Genomic DNA, 25,046 nt, shown 5'->3' on the forward strand with positions numbered 1-25,046 from the left:
TTGTATATTCTAGGCGAGACATTAAAAAGGTACCAAAAAGTACCACCGCCTGCAGATTAATGCATCAACATGTTCTAACAAAAAGCTTTGCTTTAAATGCAGTCATAAAGGTCAAAAAAATAATAATTCAGAAACTTAAATGGTATTTTACCCCGTAACACACATTTAACGGCATTACATCTTTTAGATTACTGTATCGTGCCACTTATTTCTAGCTCCATCCTTCGATATATGCTGGAAATGAGCTGGGACAGGTAAAGTCTCTCCTATGTCTCCCATCATATCACTTTCAAAAGGGGGTCTGAATTGACATTGTACAGACCAAGATTAAAGTGGAAGTCTGCACCACTACTGCAGCAAGCTGTAGTGGATATTTTGCATAACTAAGCCTAATGCACAATCTTCACCTTCATTGCTTTCATTTATTACGAACTCCTGGCACTTTAAGCCTTGCCTTTCATGTATCCCCAGCATGAGCAAGATTAAAATGAAAGGTGACTTTATGGGGCTGCTTAGGGACAAATTGTTATGCAGGGGCTCCAGAACCATCCCTATGTGACGAATGAAGGACAGGCCAAACTGGTAAACCGCCTATGGCTGATTAACAAAGTCCAATGGTGGAGAGATGGCGCAGAAAAGCATGTCCACATTAGCAAAGCCATAGCAGACTGGAACGGTCTGAAGGTCCCTTTTAACCCCTTAAGGACCAAACTTCTGGAATAAAAGGGAATCATGACATGTCATGTGTCCTTAAGGGGTTAAAGCACTTCAAACAACAAAACAGTGTAAACAGACATCTAACCTGATGTCTTCCGAGGTACATACGCACCACCTACACCACAGCTGATGGACAGTAGCTCCTGCTTAGCAGATACCTTTAGCTCTCTTGAGCCAAACCCTAACATGTAGGACCAGCACAATGGCAGAGAGAATTTTGTTTGTTTGTTTTTTTTAAAAGTTTTATTTAATTACATTTATTTTAAATCTAAAACGCGGTTAATTCAGAGCATTGTGAAGCACAAACATGAGCTTGTCAGCAGCCTTTTTTCTCCTCTAGGTACATCAGACAGTACTGCCTACAGCTATAAATGTAAGGATGCACATCTAAAAATATATTAGAGATAAAGAACCCTGCAAAAATGTATTCTGTAGAACAAAAACAAAAAAAAACAAAAAAAAAAAAACTATAACCTAGGCTGCATTTCAACATCAGTCCAACAGAATGGATATTCCAAAATGTACAGTGAGCAGCCACAACATTAAAAGCTGCAGATATAGTACGCAGTGATCTACTGACCCCATTTTAATTTCATGATACACTGGCCAACACTTGTATCTGTAAGACATTTGTGTAGACTATTGTTTGTACTGTGGTGCTCCCATTTACAAAGACATTCAGATCAAAAGGCAACTTCATTTGTAACTAACTTCATGCAGTTTGTAATTGGCAAAATATACATAGCAATTAGAGGAGCCAGCAATTAAAGTATGAACAATGTTTCTGAAAATCTATTGATATCATACAAAGCTTCACTCCATTAGATCATTTACATCAGCAGATTAACAAAGTCCATTTAATGCATGTCAAGCATGATTTTCCTAGATCTTTCTTCACGACACATTGTAAAATTAACGAGGAGCCATTGTCCTAGAATGTTCTGCATGAATTAAGGTGGTATTCAGGAACAGAAAGAAAAAAAAAAGCCATTTAACAGATTGTGTGTAATTTTTTGATGAATAGGCCTTATAACCACTTCAGTTAACAGCTAGAGTGGCAAACTAGGATTATGACCAGTTTAACATCTTAACACACTGGAATCATTGCAGCTATGGGAGCAGGTGGAAATGAGTAGTTAACTGGAGGGGAAGGCTACACGTCATAGATGCCTCATTTCCTCTTCAGTAAATTACAATACTGACAGAAACATGCAGAAAAAAAAAGAAATTTCTGTGAATAAAAGCATTGTCTGTTACCAAACATTAACTACTCCAAATATGGCCAACAGTACGGAACAAGGCCACACAAAGTACTCCATAGAGAATTAATGGTGTCAGCAGACTTTGTTGCATTCTACTTAACACATAAGAATTTGAATAGGTTTGCTGGTTAACCCCTGAATGACTATTGCCAAACTGTACTGAAACACCAGCGATGTACCCATTCTCCAATACCTTTGTTGTCACAGCACTGTTTTGTGTACAGCACCAGTTCCAACTGCTCCCAGGAATTTCCCCAAAAAGTGGGGACATTTTCTTTTGTGTGTGGGTCTGTAATCTAAAAATCTGCCTTTAAAAAGTAGTCACAAGTGAAATGGAGGCTTGGTTATACAACTCTTGTCCACCTCTTTTAAAGGGACATCGTAATAGTTTCAGCTCATTAAAGCAATTATAGTGTCTGCAATCCCTTGTCGCTGTACTTCTATTTAAAGTTAGTTATTTTTGTTTTCTTTTGTAAAATGTGAGTCACGGGAGCCAATTCCCCCCATTCTGCTGCCTGAGAGGATAAGGAAGCATTAGCCAGAGGCCCAGAGCAGCAATGGGTGGCTGACTGACTTAGAGTCAGATGACTGCTAGTATGGTCAGAAGGTGTATAGTCTCTGTCCGAGCCTTAGCTATGGGGAGGGTGGGGGGGAGAAGGCAGACTGTGTGGTTAGAAGCAGTCAGAGTTAAACGGCTTGAAAGTGGTTTAATATTAAATGGAGAGACCGTGCTAGAGGACTACAGCAACTAGCGCAAATTATATGAGGTGAAATTGTTATAATGACTACAGTTTCCATTTACAAGGGAGAGAGGGAGGGAAACCATAAACAGTGTGTCAGTGGGTTTAGTACATACAGTAGTGAGTTATATCTACAAAGGTTTGTGGTCTGAAGTTATTTACCCTTGGAAAAAACCTTGTAATTTGCTGGTCCCCCCCCCTATACTTTTAAGATTTCTGACAGAAATATGAATGAGCAAGTGTGTGACATTTCCAGCTAAGTGACAGGATGCAGGCTACCAGGAAAAGATAACCAAGTCAATGGTGAATGCTTCAGAGGGGGTGGGGGTACTCAAGCACATTTGGCAATTCATAATACTGTACTGCTTTCGGGAAACTAGATAACAAAAGGTTGGCAATGTGTATTTTGCTCTTTAATAGTGGAGATGATATTTGATAAGCAGAGGGCCAATTATTCACATTGTATCTTCCCAACGAAAACATTGACAAGAATACCTGGCAATGTTAATGTTTCATGCTATTTATCTTGGAGCCAATTTTCACTTCGCAAGTTTACACAAACCTGTATTCGGAAATAGCACATCTCCCCAATTACCACACATGAAGGTGTGTATATATGTATATATATATATATATATATATATATATATATATATATATATATATATATATATATATATATATATATAAAAGTTTAAATATATATAGAAAACTTAAAAGGCCATATACACATACAAATTCAGATAAAAGTTAAAATAGCAAAAAAAAAAATAAAAAAAAAATGAAACAAGTTACTTTAGGTTGTCAACACTTTATGGGTTTACGCAGCACACTGCCATAAAAGGGAAACTACAGGCACCCAGACCACTTAATCTCATTGAATTGATTTGGGTGCATTGTACCCGTCTCTTTTAGTCATGCAATACAAAACATTGCATGTTTTAAGAAACTACGGTTTACATTGCAGTACCAAGACAGCCTCTAGTGACTTTCTACCAGACACTAGAGGCGCCTCTTGGAGATTCAAGGAATCCCAGTCTAGATTTGTTTTTTTAAAGGGAAGGAGGAGATCCCACAGTTTTGTCATTTGTGCACACAGAATCAGAGCACCCTGAAGAGTCAATTTTCCCTTTGATAAATGCAAATAGCCCAGGTATAACTTGTAGTGAATTTGCATCATTTGCCAAATTAAATGCCATATTATCACTTTGATGGGTTATATTGGTTGAAACGTTACTCCAGGCATCAGTGATTTGAAGTGGTCATAGTGCCTGGTGTCTGCATGTGCAGGAAACTGAGAAGTTGCTTGTATCATCGCTCTTCATAATATTGTTTTTCTCCTTATAACCATTACAAAGGCCCAAAATGCTTTTATCTCACAGATATCAGTGAAGTGTCAGTTGTCTTTCTGCTGTGGTGTAACTCCGGATTCGCAGAGCGATATTTGTTGTCACAGAATTTGTAATTTACTCAAAATACATCTGTCATAAAAAGCTTAAAATAATTTTCTGGCTCACAAACCAGAATATTCGTTTTGATGCTATGTGTTTCCATAAGCAGGCGTATTTCAGGTGTGGTGAGGTTTGGAGGTACCCAGTTTTCAGCAGACACAGAGGGGCATTCAGACATACAATTTTTGAGCACACAAGAGACAGTAGTAATGATCTCTGCCTCAGATAAGTGAAGAAAAAGTCAGAACAATCCCACAGCCAATGTTCGACATGTGACTGACTGCAGCAATTGGCTGCAGGCGGACTTGCAAGGAAAGTATTACAGGGGGGGGGGGGGGGAAGGGGGGTGAAAGGACAAGATTTTTAGGACGTGGAATGCCATCCTAATGTCTCTAAAGACCACCTTTTAGAGGATGGCTTATATCTTAATGGCAGGAATGGGTTAACATCAATAGTGGTGTAGGAGAAGTTGAACAGATCAATGAGTAGCAACGTTGTTACAAATGTGGGACTTTTTCCTATGGTGCTCAGTTAGGTTTTAGGCCATGTTATAAAGTCTCTGCAGTAACGCCAGAGATGGAGACGTGAAAAAAAAAAAATATTTGGTAGGAAGAGTAGTAGTGTCCCTAGGGTCCTATGTGAACTAAAAGATTTTAAGGATTGTTTTCCTTTCCCTTAACCTATAGGCCTCGAGACATAGAAAACATAGGATACAGACAAGACAAGACAGAAAAACAAGCCCAAAGCAATCCCCATTAGTCAGAGAAGTCTTCCACAATACATACTATTCCTTCATCACATTTGCATGGTTGATGGGTGGAATTACACAGGAATGGAATGTCTGTTTAGAAGATTCAAAGGGACACTCCAGACTCCTAAAGCACTTTACTGAAATATGCTTTATGTGAAGAGTGAGTCCTTTTTCATTTAATTTCATTTGAGTGTTGATTTCAAAAGAAAATTATATTTTATTTCTTACAATATACAATTGCAAGAGGAAGCAATTCAAGCTTTCGTCTAACAGGATTCCTCCTAAACTGCTGCTTTTTCGCATTCATGTCACACTATGGTGGCAGGATGATGAAGCCGTTAAAACGTTACCTTTTTGCTGGTAGAGCAGGTCAAACATGGTTTTGTTTTAAATGAACACTAAAGCTCATTGAAAAGGTTACATTTCTGCATCTTTGGACCCAATCTGATCAGATTTGTTTGACCGAAAAAATAAATAAATCATGGTTTCCCAGCCTGACCCCACTGCTGCATCTACATAATAGACGTGTTTCACTTCAGCATCCAACTGTCATTACAAAGATTCAGAACAATTATAAGAGCTACACATACAGGAAATATTTTACAAGCACTTCACAGGTTCACTTTGGTCAGTATGTGCATTTGACAGAGCTGGTTTACTGGTCTTTTGAAGCCAGCTAAATAAAGTAGGATCTAGAGCAGGGGTAGGCAACCTACGGCACTCAAGGTGTCTTTGCACGGCACTCAAGGTGTCTTTGCACGGCACTCAAGGCTGCTAGAGCCAAACAGGCTCTGGCCTATCAGGAGTCCCAGTGAAACTTCAGATATCTGCTAATACGAAAAGGACAATCCTCAATTTATGCATTGCAGCACATTGAGTAAGTGATCTCAGGTCCCTTCCTCCCAGCACTTGTGAATAGAAATCCACACTGTGGTAGAGCAGCCCACAGTGGATATTACAGCTCCTGCCCTTCACCTGTACCTGGCCAGCCTGGTCTCCACTGGAACCTAGGGAAGCCACCCACACTGCTAGATATACACAGAAATGCACAATGACCCTCCCCTCATATAAATAATAGGAACAGCCCACAAACAAACATACACACAATCCGCACAAACGTAACCCGCTAACAATCCACATACATGCACACAACCCCACATGCAGCCTCTCACATGCAATACCCCACACATACACACACTACCAAACACACAATGTGACACATCCATCCATCCACACACACAATTCCACAAGCAGCCCCAATACACAGCCCACATTCATATGTATCATACACGATACCACAAACTACTCCTGAACATATACAATATAATAGCTCATATCTGCACAAATACAAATGTACAAAGCAATTACAGTATAAATAACAAAAGCAAAATACTGCAGCATACAGACCTCAATTTTAAAAAATAGGACCGGCACGCTACGGGACATCCAATCCTATATCGGCATAGTGCTGCTAAAAGGTTGCCTACCCCTGATCTAGAGTCTAGAGGTCCGTGACGTTTGGAGGTACCCAGTTTTCAGCAGACAAATGTCAGTGATTGTTTTAAGCAGTGTCCTTTGCAACCAACACATACAGAAAGCATACAGAGTAGAGGAAAACTAGAATGGGAGATAATTATTAAAGTGTTCTGAAAAGTGGCAGTTACATTGCATCAAATGTATATAGTAAACATCCCCCACCTGTGTTTCCATTTTTCCTCTTCATTTTCAATATTCGCCCAGGATTTGACTTGTCTCAAAAGGTTTAATCAAAGATTTAACACACAGTGAATGTTTTATTCAATGGTGTAACGTTCCAGATAACTAGTGACAACTCTCCTTTAAAAAGGTTACTTGGCTATAAAACATACAGAGATTACCTTTTAGCTGCTGAAGGTGCCACTCCACCCTTAAGCAGGAGCAATAGCCAGCCAGCACCAAGTTCCAGGCTGGCTAATGTCAATTCTGTGCACACCTGGCACCAGACAGGCAATGGCAGAACGGACCAATGCTCTGTTCCTCTCCCCCACTCTGGTTAAGGTTAAGAACATCAGGCAAGAAAGATCAGGCTGCAGGGACAACTTTGACTTGGCAGAGGTAAATTGGACCTTCTCACAAAGTGGTACTTTACCAAAAGATGTAATCCTTTAATCTGAGGCAATAGATTACTCAATATTGCAAAAAAAAAAATTAAAAAAAAAAAAAAACACAACCCACACCCCAAACATCTAAACACTTAAACAAGCTAGAATATTTTAGGAGTGAAGATTGTGTCTTTTTTTTTTTTGAAAATAAGAAGTCAGATTTCTATAGAAATTACAAAAGTAAACTTCCTATAATAATCCACCCCACCTGTCAGGACACTCGGTCTTGTTACTTCCTGGTTTGGTTAGCTCAGCGGAGCTAAACTCGAGGGGCAGGAAATTCCCCAGAGCACCCGTCTTGCAATCATTTTTCAATAAACTGCATTGGAAAGCCTGTGATTGGACAGCCACAGAAAGTCTGGGCGGGGATAGAAGGGGAGACATGGTAAAGGCTGCATACAATAGATCAGTAGCTTTTGCTCAAACCTTTTTTTAGATATACCTATATTAAATAAAATGCTATAAATACAACTATATGCATGTTTTCATTGTGGCATATCTACTAAAGAGTTATATTTAGACAGTGGTGTATCCCTTTAAATGTGCTATGGAATCTGTTGGCGCTATATAAATAAACAACAAAGGACCAGGCCTACTTCATTGCCTTGCATGGAGTACAGGACAAGAAAATTCCAGTCTTCGTTCAGATTATACCTGCAGCAGTTTAGCAGCTTTATAGCCACCCCACCCACATTCTGAGAGACGTCACAGAGAATGCACAACACCCAGGCGGTACAGTTGTTTGTCTGTGCAAGCCTGTACAATGGTAATTTGTAATTAGATTGTTTTCAGTTGTCTTCAATACTTTTATAAATACAAAAGATCCAGTCTACACCCGTCTTACAAACATTATGCCAATAAAGTAAGGATAATTGACACTACAAATGCAGAGTCATTTCCCTCTGATGTTAATTTATCTATTCATGAAATGTCTGAAAAACTAGGTCCTGGGGCATTTTTAAGGAGAATAGTGGTTTGAACCCTCTGCTCATTTTATTTGAAGTCACACTTGACAGTTAAGCAATCTAGATGAAAAGGTCCTGTATTACCAGGCAATAAATAGATGCCACTACAAACAAACTCTTAGGTGTGCACAAAACAGCAGTTTACTAGGAAAAGTTCTAGCATACCATCACAAATATAGAATTTTGGGTTTATGTACAAATACAGATTAGACGAGAATTCCCAGGTTGCATAATTAACAGCTAAAACGGGGGGCGGAGCCGACTGAGCAACGGAGTGGACGCACTTTCTCGGAGCTCCGTCTCTGACTTATCAAAAGCGAAGATATATGGTGGAAATCGAGCCTAAAACCTCCCCACACACCACCCAAACACGGGCTAATAGACCATGGGTAGAAAATCTAAGAAAGCAAAAGCCGAAAAAAGCCCCCACGGAAGGGACATTGGTGAGATGCTTCGGCTTTCACAACAGGCCGCGTGGCCCAAAATGGCGCAGCATGACGACCTTTCCTCATATTCATCAGAGGATTTCGCTGCCGACATCCTGGAGGGTGCATCCTACAGGCCACCTACAGACACTAGACAAGTACCCCCGAAACCCGGGGACCCGGTCACTGCCGAGCAACTCAAAACCATGCTGGCGGAACTCCGCAAAGACTTGGCGGCTGACATGGCCCATTATCGAAAGGCCGTCGAAGGAGCCACGATCAAAATTACCCAGCTAGAGGCCAGCTCAAGCTCCCAAGACACAAGGCTACAGGCACTCGAACAGACAATCACAGGCCTGGTCAAATGGCAAAACGCCACTAGCAACAGGCTTGACACCATGGAGGACCAGCGAAGGCGGTGTAACCTAAAGCTGAGGGGGGTGCCGGAGTCTGTAGGCCTGGATGATTTACCTCACTACGTTAGGCGCCTGTTGGAGGTACTACTACCGCCGAAGCGGGTAAAATCAATAAAACTTGACGGCATGTTTCGGCTGCCGAAATCACCCAGGGCACCGACAGCAGCGACGGCAGACCTCATCCTGCGGTTCCAGACACTGGCTGACAAGAGCACGCTTGCGACTGCATTGCGGGGCAAAACCCCCCTAAAGTTCGAAGGGGCATCGCTGACGGCGTTCCCAGATCTGACCAGGACCACAATAGCCTGGCGAAAAGACCTCCAACCCCTCTTGCATCATTTACGTGCCAAGGACATACCGTATAAATGGGGCACTCCTCGTGCTGTATCCTTCATCCTCAATGGGACTATATACAAGGCGCAAGACAAGCTGGAGCTGGAAACCCATCTACAAGCAACAGGTATCTTACAAGCAGCACCGCCACCCAGACGGAGCATAGCCCACTTGAACCCCGACACTATCCGGGACTTTACCCCGCGGAACCCTCCCAGGGCCTCCCCAGGTGGATCCCCCACTTGAAGAATCACCAGCGAACCAACCTACAGGGACTTTCCCTCACTTTCCATTCCACCATCCACGTAGACGGACCGTCTCACACAGTCAGAGACTAAAAAAATCAGCGGAACCACTACCTGCTGTTAATGTTTTTTTTATAATGTTTTTTCTAATGTTTTCTATAATGGTTCCCTTTATTACTTCCTTAGACACTTCATTTATTTCATTTGTGTTTTATGCAATGCCCATACATAGCGACCCGACGAAGCCACCACTGTATAGCCGCAGCATCTAGTGGCTAACACACCTAGAATGGGCAAACTGCCATACTCATACCATGAATACCCAGATAGGGTTGCAGAAGCCCGTCTAGCAACGTTACAATGTAACCCGCATTGCACTACGACACCCCTAATCCCCCCCCCCCAGCCGAAACACTGCAAACCACTCAGAGAATGACTACTTCATACAAGGCGAAGGGGTAGCCCTATAGGGCAGTTAAATAATTAGAGAGTAGCATCGGGCACACCTCACCCTCACCAAGGGCATTACAGTTACCAACACAGACCTTCTCCTCTAGAGATAACCCTATATTATAAAACAGTGCTATGATATGACAGCCATCTATGTTTTAATTGTTTGACATGTTGAATATGAGCCGTTGTGGCCATGAATGCATCTATGTTACTTTAATGCACGCAAAAATAAAGAATTAAAAAAAAAAAAAATTAACAGCTAAAACCATCTAATACTTTTATAAAATCTTAAGAAAATTGAGTTTGCCATATTTCCATAATCTTACAGAGAAACTAGCATTGTATTTGGTAGGAACTTTAAATATTTATTTATAATGTAGCCATATAAAATCTAGTGTGCATGTGTGAAGAAGTCTGATTAGATAAAAAAGTTAAAAAATGCCTCTGTTCCAGCAACAAGGCCAAGTTCTTCCCTCAGCCCAATTCACCTCCACCCCGCTGGAGGGGAGGGATATAGGGGGACTAGTTCAAGAACATGGGCAGCATGGGCTGTGACATCATTGGAAGTCTGTTTCCAGCATGCTGTGTGCAGACATCACTCCAATACGCACAGAACTGATATCAGTTGGACCTCTTATGATGCCCTAATGAGGCTGCCAAATCTAGTTATACCTCCGGCAGCACCTCTGCACATACAGAGTCAAGTTAACTCAAGCATTTCAAATTGAATTTCAAAATGGTCAGAGCTTAGAGTGTTACTTTAACACATATCCATTTCACCTATGAAAACTGCTTACCCTACCAGAGGCTCAAGTGCCTATTCCATTCATAAAAGGAATCTTTGACGAGGGGTTTAATTACTGTGATATTGAGACTTTATATAGTTCTAATGTTGCTTCAGTTATTATGGAGTAACCATTGAAATCGACCAATACGATACTTTTATATGCGTTATAAAAAAAAAGCTCACATTTTAGAAATATGTATGCAGTTAATGGCTGCCATGATCAGATTTTTACCACAACCTTTGAGTGCTTACACCAACACGCGACAATATCTGACAGTTTCTGTTGAGAGGACTTAAACATGCCAGGCTTCATAACCACTTCAAAAAGATAGGGTGCCCAAGCATTGTTACAAGTGGAATGGTCACTTCACTTAAACCAATGTCTACCTGGTGTGGAAATAAAAAAAAAAAATTAAAAAAATTACTCCGTTCTAATTGCGGATTTTGCACTTGGCAATGGGAATAGAGACAAGGATAAATGAAACAAGGTTCCATTTCTCTTCTATATTAACAAGACTTACCCTGTCTGAATGAGATAGTCATTTTCTAACTTTTTCAAGAGAGGCCATATATAGTCAGCCATACTTGTCTCAATAAAGTGTTCTGGGTGCAGTATGCCAGCACTTTTAATCCTACAATGTAGAACATTGCAATTATTTTTTTATTTTTAGAAACTGACAGGTTCACATTGCAGGGTTAAGTCCACCTCTAGTGACGGTCATTATGAGAACCACTAGAGGTGCTTCTGCTGCACTGACCAAGTGTCACATGACATGGAAGCTTTAAATGTAATGCTTTCCCAATGTGGAAGCTTTAATAGGTGTGCATTGTTTGTCATGCATACTCATTGTGTTCCCAATGCTGCTCTATGAGAAGCATTTGGCCATCCATGATTTCACAAAATGCACAGGGGTAAGCAAACCCTTTATTTTTATATTAAAATTGTATTGGAAACGGAGGAGACGTGTGGATAATTGACAGAGGCACAATGGAGTTAGGAATATAGAAATGGAGTAATCACACAGATGCACCTACACACACACACACACACACAACAAAAAAAAATAAAAAATAAAAATATTCACCATGTAACAGATCGTATAGTCACAATCTGAATTGCTTGCTACTGTGCATTTTTCACCTCCTACCAGAGATTTGAGCTACTGTCATACTTCGTTTTTTGCACTAGCATATTGTGAATTCTTTAGAAGATGATGGATGCCAATCTCTAAAAACACTTCAATCCTCTGACAGCTAAGCATCTGTGTAACATTTGGCTAATCATCATAATCATTTAAAACTAGTTTGCAGAATTTACAGATCTACAAAAAGTGCTGCTGCCAGCAAAGATTCTTGTACTTTGTGTTCTTCAATTACTTATGCAGTTCAGTAAAAGAAGCAGGAGTTTATAAAACGAAAGTTTCCAGGTGCTTGTGCAGCAGTTTTATCACATAGGGGTGAGGGATCTACAGTTGCATTCCATGGTAGAATGTTACATGACCAAAGGAAATTTGGAAATACATTTGTGACCTTTTCAGGATTTAAAAAAAAAAAAAAAAAATTGAAGCTCCTCCACCTAGCAACAGATGTCATTTACTTAGATAGCAATATTCCCTAGTGGTTATTGGGTGTATGTATTTAACCCCAACAATGCTCAACAAATACTGAGACTTAATATTTTAAAGTATTCTGCCCCCCTTGACCATATTTAATATGTTATTCCACAGTGTAAGCTGACAGCTTGCAAATTAAGGAGGAGAAAACATTTTTTAAATAAAAAGATAGCACTAAAACTCCACAAGGGAACAGAATTACGTGTTATAGAGACCTCTAGTGGATGTAATTCACAAAAACTTTAGAAATAAATACAGATAAAGACATACAAGTCCCTATGGGCATTTACGTGTAGAAGAGAGGTCATTCACAAAATAGACTTTTGTGAGGATTTTTGTGAGGGACATCTCATCTAAATAAGACATAGCCCCTCCCTTGCTCCTTCATCTTTTTTTCCTATATAAAGCAGCCAGATTCCAAAAAAAGTAAAAAAACATGCCAAAAAGATTAAAAAAAAGACTTCGAACACAAAAAATAAATAAAAATACATTTTACAAGGAGTGGGGGTTGTGGTATACTAAAAATTAAGAGGACACTCAAGTCTTTACTTCTACCTACAGGCTAGGATGTCTAAGAATGTGTGCAGAGGATCACTGCAGATTTGATCTGCATTCATTTGTACAGATGCTCTCCATGAAGCGGATACAGAGAGGGGAATGAGCCCTAATTTCTTTTGGAGTACCAAGTTTTGCTGATAAAACAAGCTCAAGAAATTGCTTCCATTATCCAGCTAGTCAACGTGCCCTTCGATAACTAAACTCACGCACGCAATACAAGTCCCCAATATTTTATACTCATGCTATTTTTAAAAGAAGAATTGCTATTTAACCCCTTAAGGACCAAACTTCTGCAATAAAAGGGTATCATGACATGGCACATGTCACAAGGGGTTTAAAAAAATAAAAAAAAATAAAAAATTGTTCTTGGGCACAAGGGAGCGATGACAGTTGTGGATACTTGCTCCATCTGAATTTTCCCTAGTACACTGTAGAGGAAGAATTAAGTTTTCCCCTTTTCACCTTGTAGCCATTATGCTACAAGGAGTCCTGTCAAAGAATATTGACTTTATTACCTACAATATTAAGGACCAACTTCCTTTAAACACATAATCTGAGATTGGTTGAGGTGAAAGACAAGATTTCCCACTGCTCGAACTTAAATTACCAATGGAAAGATTTCCTCGAATTTCCTTGGCCCAAAGAACTGCTATTGATGGATGAGTCCAATAACACCTAGAGTCTTCAAACGTGTTCCTATTGTTAAGCATTGGAGGTTGGTTGTGTTTGTTTGTTATCCAATTCCAGTATGCATCTTTACTGCCAAGAAAATTATTTTCATAATTATAATTTTGAATCTATAATGAGAAAATGGATTATTGCAGAAGAAACATTATTGGATTTTGCCCATTTTGTCAAAAAGCTATGCTTTTGAGGAATATGGAGTGTGTGTATATATATATATATATATATATATATATATATATATGCTTTTGAGGAATATGGAGTGTGAAAATAATTTTCTTGGCATATACATATATATATATATATATATACACACACACATATATACATATACACACACATATACACATACATATACACATACATATATACATATATACACACATACACACACACACTCCATATTCCTCAAAAGCATGGCTTTTTGACAAAATGGGCAAAATCCAATAATATTTCTTCTGCAATAATCCATTTTCTCATAGATTCAAAATTAGAATTATGAAAATTATTTTCTTGGCACACACACACGTTATGGTGGGGAAAAATTGTGATTGAAAACCCCTTCCACCTGATGTCTGTGGATAGTTAATACAATGTTAAACAAAACTCTGCACACCAGTCAAGCCATAAGACTTGCTTTTCCCACAGAAATCCCAAAACTGCAGCGATGTTGCAACCGCAAAGGATTCTGGGTGGGCATAAGCAAATTAGTTCAACAAAGAATCACATTTTTTAAGTGACTTAACAATTGCAATTGTACAATTAAATTTGTAAACCTGAATGTCAGCCAATATATTTCAGCATATATATCCAACATGCACATTTAAACTTCTCCATGGTCACCAAGATACAGCAGTTTATTGCCTACGTAGCTTATGTTCAAAGACAAACTAAGCAATATGTGGGTAAAAAAAAAAAAGCAGAAAAATATGTTTGAGTCTTCATTCGTACAAAATAGTACAGATAGAAGACGGACAGCAATTTCAGATATGATCCTATTTAGAGCTGCAAGGTTGAGTCGCCACGCAGATCTGTAGCAGCTACAGCTTTTAGGATGACTGCTGAACACCATAAGGCTTGAAGATCTTGCTAAGCACTCAATCTTTTGCCAGCTATACAATTACGTTTATAACCGGATTCTGAATCATGATCAGGTCACAGGAATATAAAAACAGATAGACTATATTCAAAAGGGAGGGGGAGGTCCACAGGCACATATTCCTTATGTGTACTTAACTATACAAGATTTTACTTATAGGTACTGTGTGTCACTTTGAAGTGTTCAGCAGTGCTACAATTAGAAACATGCTAATTGCGTGGACAAATGCAATTAAAATACCAGGGAGCCTTTTAAAATAGTGTTTCAACATTATCACGAAGGCAAACGAAAAACCAAACACCTGTACAACTTGTGACAGGTGGAAAAGAACTTTTGAGCAAGGTTCATGGTAGAGTGCCATGTTCACGCAATTCCCACATACACAGACATCTTGGGTGCCAGGTTCCACGCTCCGTTAGACTGCGTGACAGCCACACAATTGCATCTTTTTACACACATGTACCCTCTAAGCATGTGGTGAAGAGATCACCTGGATGACACATCCTATCCAAACATCTGCACCCACACCTTGCATGGTGGAAGAAGAGACATAGACCCCAGGGAATGCGGCTAGAGCAACTCCCTCACTTCCAGGGAAACTGGTATGCAAGAAGAGATCGAATCCTTTAAAATGTACCTGTGTAAGTGTGTCAGGGCAGGTCCCAACTAGAAAAAAAAATTGGCACGAGCATTTAAACGTGGAGCAGTCCAATAGGAGAGCTTGGGTTGGAAAAAGCGCAGGTCATGTCATCACCAATGATACACATTTGTTTGATGTCCCTCCAGGGCATCCCATGCACAGACCACTGCTGAAAAAGCTCTCTCAAGGAAAATGCAGTGTTTATGTTACACAGCACAAGTGAATTTAAGAAAACGCTTGCACTCTATTCACAGGTGAATGGTCTCTGGGACCCCAATAGTGTGTACCAGAGCGCAAAAGTGGGACAGGACGTGTAAAGAGTGTGTGTCTGGGGAGGCTGCCTGTGGTGTAGTATGGGTTAGGAGGCTTCTTGAAGGATTTTGTGTGAGTAGAGGGTCTGTTTGTGTTTTAATATACGTGTCGAAGAGCTACAGTGTGTATGTAGCTTTAAAGTGCGTGTGCGTCTAGGGGCTGCAGAGAGAGTGCATAGTGTTTGTCTAAGAGTGTAATGTGTGTAAAAGGGCTCAGGTGCATTTCAATTGTAAGGGCAGATTAGCCAACATGAACACTTAACTTGGAGAATTATTTTTTATTTTATATTTTAAATGTTCTATTTGACCTAAATTATTATTCTACTTTAGATTACCGGCAATTCTCCTGTGAATAATCTGAAGTGTGTACACATTACTATGCTCGGCTACAAGTGTCCATATGAATCTGTAGGCATGATAACGTGCCAAGTTTGTGTGTATTTAAGCATGTAGGTTAATGCGTGTCTTTGAAAACAGGATTAGAGTACATGGTAAGTTATCCATGTGTTCATATATCTGTTGCAAACTACATGCATGTTTGTGTTTACAACATTAGACACAGATCTGTTCACTAAATTAGTGATTTTCATGTGATTTTCTGTTTCAAAAGGAAATGGTCACTCACTTTACTTCACAAAAACTTTCCCTCCCTCCAACATGGCTCCAACCAAGATTTCTATGTAAAAATTAAATGGGCACCTGTGGTGCCATTGTATGAAAATAGAGATAGAGAATGAAATAGAGAATGATTTTAACCCCTTCGTAAACTATGAAACAAGATTATTAACAAATGCAAAATTTGTGTTATAACAATTTTGAGAAAAAAAAGTTTTTAAATAAACTACCTAAATTTATTTATTTATTTTTCTAGTCCGTTCACAGTATAGTGGGCAAAATCCAAAATAAGTGTGCCATCCACTCTCCAAACGTTTTGTGGTAGGACAAAAACATATCAATAGAAAATACTGATGGGTTTAAAGGGGTATGCCAGTCAATCACGCACTAGGTGCAATGTGTAGGGTAGGATGCAGTTTTTTTATTTTTACCATCCTGCATGGGTATATTGTTTCCAATCTGCAGTTGGGGAGGGTGAGGGGTGGAATAGGAGGTTTGGTAGGAGAGAACTTTGGATATTTTTAAAAAACGGACGTGAATCCGCTGCACGTCAAATCTAACATTTACAAATGGGTCAATCCAGTCTGAAATGTCAATTTAAGACATTTTGTGGCAGTCCATGTAGATTCTAAAATGTTTAATATTACTATCGCAAAGTAAGTTAAAAACAAATAATATCTTCACCATTGTTCAAGGAACAGAAGAAATCTTGTATCCAACTTCAACCCTGACATACAGCAAATCCCCCAGAATTCACAGAAAATATTAGCTAGAAATTTCTAATATAAAGTAAACTATCTTCACCGTGGAGTAATTGAAATAAATGTTAGTGTGTTGATCAACTACTACTAAGGACAGAGTTTGCAATATTGCACTACCGTTTAATGTGCTTACTCTGTACACAGATGTGCCACTATGTCCTGAGTCAAACCCTGTAAGAGGGCCGTGGTTTGCCCTTTGGCACTGCAGGTGTTCAGACACCTCTACCCTCAGGGCAACATAATATAGGAAAGGCGATTAAGTTTAAAATGTAAAAGTCGCATGAAGCAGAGTGTCCTAAAACACAAAGCTGAAAACATTAAAGGGTTATTATGGAGCAAGGAGGCATTGCCACATAAAGTGTTTTGGTACTCTAAACTATTACCAGTTATAGTATATTGTAAACCCCTGTAAAATTAAAGCCATCTGCACATCTTGTACACATTCCAAGCTGTAGGCTGTGACTTAATCTTGTGTTTGGAAGATAGCAAAACAGTTAGCTCTCAGCATGGGCCAATAGTCTCAAATGGAAATATAAATTAGCATGATTTAGCAGTAACAGAAATTACGCTTTGGGGCACTGGGCAGTCTAGTTTGCTTTGGATTCATAGCTTCCAAATCTGGTCAGCTTGATAATGTTGGTTACTGTCTGTCACAGACAAAAAAGGGTTGTGTCAGGGAATGCATTTTGACCAAGCAGGGGGTAAGCAAGAGGCTCCTGATGATTATATACTACAGCTTCATGAGGCCGATGGGAGACCAATTTTTTTTTTTATCAAATCCTGGTTTTAGTAAAACAATTCTGAGCAGATAATTTTCAGTAACCAGATGATCATACATAGTTATTTAAGACGTTTTCCTCCCTAAGCATTGGCAATCTCATCTTGGAATTTCATAAAAAATAAAGAATTAAAAAAAAAAAAAAAAAAAAAAAAATGACAATGACCTGAAAACAGAATCAATCAGGAACATAACACAAGTCATCAATGAATGGATGAATGGTAGGGTTTTAACAGTGTTCTACAACTGCTTAGAACCAGCACCGATAGGGAACAGTTCAGTCATTTGTCACGAATACTGTAAATTTAAACATTGTTGTGGGAGGAAAAGATATGCTGAGTGCCAATGAAACAATCTTTTACACAGTCCCTTGGTAAAACCCGTATTTGAAGGATTATGATAGCTTCTCTATAAACAGGATAAGCTACCCCCTCCCTGCGGCTCAGCATTAGGAAAATCAGTGGCACGTGTAGTCAAGGGCCCACAGTAATCAAGGCTGTATGGAACAATTGTGGCTGTACCAGACACACAGGAGACAGCACAGTAACCTCTTCTACATATCAGAATGTAATAAAGCATACAAAAAAAGGAAGCAGACAGCACCTCCTCCTTCTGTTTAACGTTACACCCAGCTCACTCTTTACATGTGAAACTCTGTATGGATGTGACATGCTCATCAACAAAGAGGAACCCTTGAGTGCTCAATGGAGGCAAAAGAGGGATGGGGGGGCGGTATATTGTCCTCCATCAAGAACGATTATAACAGCACAGTGTACTCACACCCATTAGGTTGTATATGAGTTCTGAAACACACAATAAAATCAGTTAATCTATAGATTCCACAATTTTCCCTATGTTTACCTTATACCCCACATTGCTGTGCATTCATAAAATACTGAAGGAATGCCTGTGTGTACATTGTGGGATAATAGTACATTTTGTAGTTTATTTTTTTATTTGTTTTTTACTTTCTTAGTATATGCCCAAGGGCTTACTAGGGTGAGAGGATAAAGAACTGCCACTTCCATAGAGAGGGGTGGCAAATTTCCTTTAGATGTCATATTGACCACTTTTCTGAAATATAAAAGACAACTAGAGATACATTATTTAAAAACTCCTAGGCCCCTCTATCTACTTCAGCTGTCAAAAACAGATGGCAGACGTCAGATCTTTTCACTTAAAGCATACTAGAAGCCAATTTAAATGAAATACGCAGGAAGATACTCCACTGTCCCACATAATATTGTGACATGTGCAGGTTTACAGAGGGAGCAACTAATCTGGGCTAAAATGACAGTGATCACATTAAATGCTACATACATGTTCACTTTTGTTTCTTTTTTAGAAAGATTTACAAAATACATATTGAGATTCACCATCAGGGTGATGTCTTTTATATACTGAATGCATGTTTGAGCAGGGCTTTCTCCCCTTTTTGCCTGTTATTTTGTGTATGTCATTTGCAATTTTTCAGAAATTCCTTTTTGTAATTGTAAAGCGCTGCAGAATATGTTGACGCTATAAATATTAATAGTAGTAAGGTTACACCTGAAAGACACCTTTTTTCTCCAAGAAAATTAGGCAACTATAGATTTAAACAGCCAGGTCATATTTCAAGCATCAAATGCATTCACATCTGGATGGGTATTTTGACTGTTTTTAATTAGTTACCAGTGGTATTTATAAATGATATAGATATTATACACACGTAATAAAATAATTAAACCAATTATTCCCAGGCTCCAATCCACCTTCGGTATAAAAGATCCAAACATATGTTCCCAGTCAATACAAGAGTTGAGCACATGCGCAGAAAAACTGCAATCAGTCCTGCTAACTAGACTATACATGGATGAGCAGCTTTCTCAATGCACAAGACATTTCCAGAAGTTAAAATTTGCAGGTTTATTCACCAAATGCTGAACTGTAATTAAACAGAATGGCAAAACATATTAAAATAGCCAAGTTGGGACTACTGCCAAGTTGGAGAATTTTTAAAGGAATGCTCCAAGCATCCCAACCACTACAGCACTCTGGAGTGGTTATGGTGCACCCCATCAAACCATGGGAATTATGCATACCTGGCGTCTGCTCCTCACCACCACTACCACTACATAGCCCAGGGCTTGCCTCATTGGCTGAAAACAGCTTTCATAATCAGTACTAGAGGCAAATAGAGGAGTGTGGCAGGCCCTAGGAGGCAAGTCAATGCTTCACAATAAACACCATGGCACTCCAGGCACCAAACCACTACAGCACACTGTACCGGTATGGTGTTTGGAGTGTTCCTTTACAAACACAGCTATTTTTACCCTTCAGATTGTATAAAATCACATTTTAGCAGGAAGACCAAATAAAAATATATATATTTTTTTAAATGTATGTGTGTACACACACACACACACACCATAGAATTAAAGGTAGTGTTTGTCAACCTGCTTTAGTATACAAGACATATATTTACTAAGAATGTATATGTTTGCTTGCTTATAAATATATAGAGCATGGATTGTCCATTTGCTACTGTATTAGTAAACATCACTGATTGAGGCAAGTTCCAAAACAGAACCATTTTTCCGGTAGGAGATACCACAGGGTCCTAAACAAGTAAATAGAAAAAAGGATGGAAACAGTAGATATCCTTGTTGTCAAATGCAATATTCTTAAACATAATCAAACATCACCCTGTGCTCTGAAGGTTACCAAACAAAAAGATAGAAAGAAAAGAAAAAAAATATCATCACTTACCAGCTTTGCATGGATCTTTATAATCAATGCCCTCTGGCTTTTCCTCTTCATTTTCATAGTTCGAATAATCATAGTCCATCCCATAGCACAAACATAACTTTTCACAAAAGGTCCATCCAGCCAGGAGGAGAATGACCCAGGAAGGCATTTTCATTGCACTTTACAGACAGACAGACTGATGGCTGCAGTTCAGTGGCAGGCCTTCAAATAACGTTGCTTCTAACCCACAGCTGCAGGCTAGGATGTAATTTTAATGAGTATTCCTGGTCTCATCAGATGTAAAACGAGGAGCACGTGGAGATGAGAAGATTTTTTACAGACGCACCCCCCAAAAAAAACAAACACAAACTAACTTTAACGCTACTAAACAGGGCTTCAGAGATTGTTTAAAATGATTTGATTGACTGTGATGGGGTAAGGATAGGGCTCCCAAGGAAACATAAGAGAGTCACCCTATATCTGCCTCCAGGCCACTAGGCTGTGTGGTTGCAGCTTCTTATCTGGATACTTCTCCCAGGTCCGATTGGTGTCTCCACACAGTCCTGTCCTCTCTGAAATCTGGTCCACACAGCAGTTCATCTGAGAAGCTATGAATATTGTACAGCCAAAAAAAAACAAAAAACTACATTAATTAATAGAGACATAAAGAGGATGGACAGTAACTTAATTACACACACACACATACATACATACATACTCACTCACTCACCCCACCTCCCATGCCTTTTTGAGAACTTGCTGAAAATAAACAAAACCTTACAAGCACAAAGCACTCGTCAGCATCCTGCCCAGCAATTTATACAATCAGGGTCAGGTCCCCTGATAGCCTTCTAAAAACACTCATGGTTTGTAGATTGTTATGGAGACCACACTGTCCCTTTAACCAGACAGTTGCAAGCTTATGAGAGATACAGTGTGAAGGGTTGAATTGCTCTTAAGGTAACCCTGCAGCCTACCTTCTCCATAACATTCTCTAGGGGAGGGGGGAAAGATACACAGTAGCCCTTCACGTCCACCAGAGTAGGTCAGAAAAGCTCTATGCAGTATATACACACCTAAAGGTGAGATCTCCAGGTCTTGTGAATGATCTTCAGTCTGGTTTGATTCGTGTGTGCCTGAGAGTCTTCTCTGTTCCTGTTTAACATTAGCAGTGAGTGGGAGAGTTTGCAGTATTCCTAGTTTGCAGAAGGATACATAAAAGCTCCATTGATTTGGATCAAGCAAGCCTCAAGTCAAGACGTGTAAAAGTGGCTAAAGTATGGGCAAAAAAACTAAAACAAAAAAAACAACACCAAGAAAAAAAACAAAAAAAAAAACTTCAATATAAAAATAAATTATGGAGCTTCAACCTGGCACAGGTTATCTAACGATGTCCCAAAAATGTTGCCTATAGTGCAGCCTCTCTTGACGGAGTCAGGGCTCAGCAGCAGCACTGCATCTCTTGGGGAAAGAAAGCAGAGATGATCAGTAATCTACTTTAATCTAGCAAAACGCAGCGAAGGATGTGAAGGTGAACAGGGATTTCTCTTTAAAAGCCTGGAGCCTCCACAGTGCCTGGAAGGGTTAAAAAGGAAATAAAAGCCCAGATGCGTTGTAGGATGGTGGGTATGCATGGGCAATAGTTGTGCTGTTAATCTCAGTGTAGTAATTACATTTGAAAGTCCTTGCTAAGTAAGGTGAGATTTACTGAGCTCAGTGGAACGCCCCTCCTTTTCTCCTCCCCAAATCTGATGGGAGGGGAGGTCGCTGGGAGACGTCTATAATCCCGTTAGGGTGTCACATTTGACACCACTGCTTTCAGATGTACTGCTGGGATCCTCAGTCTGCAGTTCAGCTGGTCTACCTGGGGCCATGTTTATTGAATGAGCAGAATAACACCTTCCAGTCTGCATTTTGATTCAAAGACATGAAAAAGGTGCAATATTATGTACACTTCTAAGACATCAGCTACTTCTACCATTAACCCCTTTGGAACAACAGGCAAACGCCTATACATGACAGAAGTTTCATTGTTCTGATTCCAAAGGGGTTAAAGCTGCCTTCATCTGAAGGCCAGCCGTTTACTGCTGATACTAATTACTGTCAATATTTTATGCTGGTGAATGAATATCTCTGAAGACAAATGTAACAAAATTTATCATACTGTCTTTCCAGGAAGGATACTTTTAGATTTGTTTTCGCCCAGTAATGTTGGATTCCTAGGGTATATCATACATTCCAAAAAACACTTATTTTGTAACAGAGAGATTTTTGTTGTTTTTGTTTTTAACTTAAATCTGCAATGGTCTAACCGTGTGCCCCTTTTACAGGGTTAAAGAATGTTTGTATGAAAATACCAGCATTCCACCAACATATATCCCAAAGCATTGTCAATTAAAATATAGTAAAGGAAAAAAGTAAGTAAAATCAATAAACAATTTCCACTGAACTGATATGACTTTGTATTAAATTGCTTTGTATATTTAAATACATAGTACTAGGAACTAGGTCATAAATTATCCCTGTTGTGGTCACAAGCCCTAACATTTGAAATGTTGAAAGGTAGGTCCCTACTGTGCGTGAGCAAAATACTTCAATTATTTCCATATGCCCCAAGATAACATAATTACAAAAAAACAAGTCCTGTGCTCACTCCCATCACTCCTGGGCGGCAGCAACGACCACAGTGCACATCAGCCCCAATACATACAGTAAAAAAACAAGGTCATTTAGTTACTCCAATGGACAAACATAATCCCCACTACCTATAACACTATGAAAATGAGCAATCCAGTTATCATACATTGTGGTTTTTTCACTAAACTGAGTTCTCATCAGACTATAAATTACAATTGTATGTGCCCTCTTTCTCCACTTTTTCAAACCCTTCCAATGTCTGCACTGTTCCCTAGTCTGCTCTTTTGCAATACTATACTCGTAGCTAGATTAAGACCCAGAGACCAGCCATGTTTCCAGATGCATTGGAAATGTTAGGCCTACGTCACCCTCCATTTTCTAAGAGTGAACAGTCCCTAATAAGTTAACCTGCCCTGACTATACTACCCTGGGCCAAGTTAAAATCGAATGATGATAACAAGACCTACCTAAAAAAATATTATTCCAGTTCTTTTACAGCAATATTCAAATTATTAGCATTTTGCTTTTGTTTTACATTTCCCCTATTCTGTATTCATGTATTTTACCAAAAAAAAATGATAATGTGTTAACACCTGCACAGTGTAATACAGATCACATTAGGAGACTGGGGGAGCGAGTGTGATAATACAAAGCACATCTGGAGAGAGGGGGAGCAAGTATAATACAGAGAACGTCTTTTTTAATAATACAGAACAAATCAGAGGAGAGGGGGGACAAAGAAGCTGAGCTGATTTGAACTAAGCTCTCCTATTACCCTGCTTTACCAGCAGAGAGAAGAGGGATTTCTAAGGGAGCTATATTTCTCAGACTTGAGGGCCATTTCACACCCTAGTCTTAAAGCAGTAATTTTTCTCACGTTAAATTTATTAACCTGATTTCTTTTAAATCATCTATCCGTGTTTTGACAGCTTGTATCCATGTTTTTTTTCTTTTAGTTATTTTAACACTCACTCTTATCTCACCTATTTCGTTTAAACTCATAAACTCTCCATATTTCTCTTAACAACCCTGCGCTTAACCGTTTTATGTAACCCCCTTTTCCACCTTTTGTAATCTTCCTTTTCCCTGCTTTTGATCAGCTGTCTGACTGCTCTAGTTCCATTGCCTGGCAAGTTCTCTATTGAAACCATACTCTTTATAAAGAACACTGTGATAACTCATGTTTTTAAGTACTGGGTAGCACTTTAATTTACCAAGGGCCATTATTTTAACACCTCAAAAGGTTAATTCATATCCTCAGGGCATGCATGGCCTATATTGAATAACCAGGATGGTGGCTTTACTTTGTAGTAGGGATGACAAGAGAAAATGCTTCCTATTAATGCTACCTGATAAGCTTATCCTCAATGCTTTAATTATTCAGTACATATAAAAATACACACCATGTCTATCGTGTCTTATTTTAGCACTTCGATCCACTCGAAGTGTAGATAGGGAAAGGACACAAGGATGTAATATGCCTTTAATCTAAATAGATATTTACTAATGCAGCGTGTGTGATTTGACCTTCTCTTTGTAATATAATGATCAAATCATCTGGCACTTAAATGGTCACATTCTAGATGGATGAGGAGGGTAATATTATTGAAAGTATTGTGACCTTGCAGAATTGGCATTAAGTGTTAAAATGTGCAAGGAACAAACTCATTGATTAGAGGGGGATTGGTCAATAACCGATTTTAATCACAGCCTTAACCTGGAAAACTACAGATTAGCTATCTACATATGCAGCTTGTTCATGATGCAGTTCAATAGGATAAACCAAATACTCTTCAAAATACTGACATTTTCCAAAGCAATGTGCTAATCCTGGCATCATTAATCAGTATTTTTCAATTACATTCCTAGTGTCAGATGCATCTAATATGTGAATGTTGGCTGAACTCATGCCATTAACGCATTGAAAAAACATTTGC

General features: G+C 39.2%; 1 protein-coding gene across 2 annotated transcripts in view; it reads right to left on the bottom strand.

Moving 5' to 3' along the window:
- TLL1 (tolloid like 1) overlaps positions 1-20,801 on the bottom strand; it is a 101,149-nt gene extending 80,348 nt beyond the window's left edge. For both annotated transcript variants that reach the window (XM_063458198.1, XM_063458197.1), the window contains exon 1: positions 20,494-20,801. In XM_063458198.1, the coding sequence (XP_063314268.1) occupies positions 20,494-20,647 (154 nt within the window). In that variant the 5' untranslated portion in view covers positions 20,648-20,801. The remainder of the gene's footprint in view (positions 1-20,493) is intronic.
- Between the last annotated feature and the right edge of the window lie 4,245 nt (positions 20,802-25,046).

The sequence above is a fragment of the Pelobates fuscus genome, chromosome 6, assembly GCF_036172605.1.
Source record: "Pelobates fuscus isolate aPelFus1 chromosome 6, aPelFus1.pri, whole genome shotgun sequence".
Taxonomy (NCBI): domain Eukaryota; kingdom Metazoa; phylum Chordata; class Amphibia; order Anura; family Pelobatidae; genus Pelobates; species Pelobates fuscus.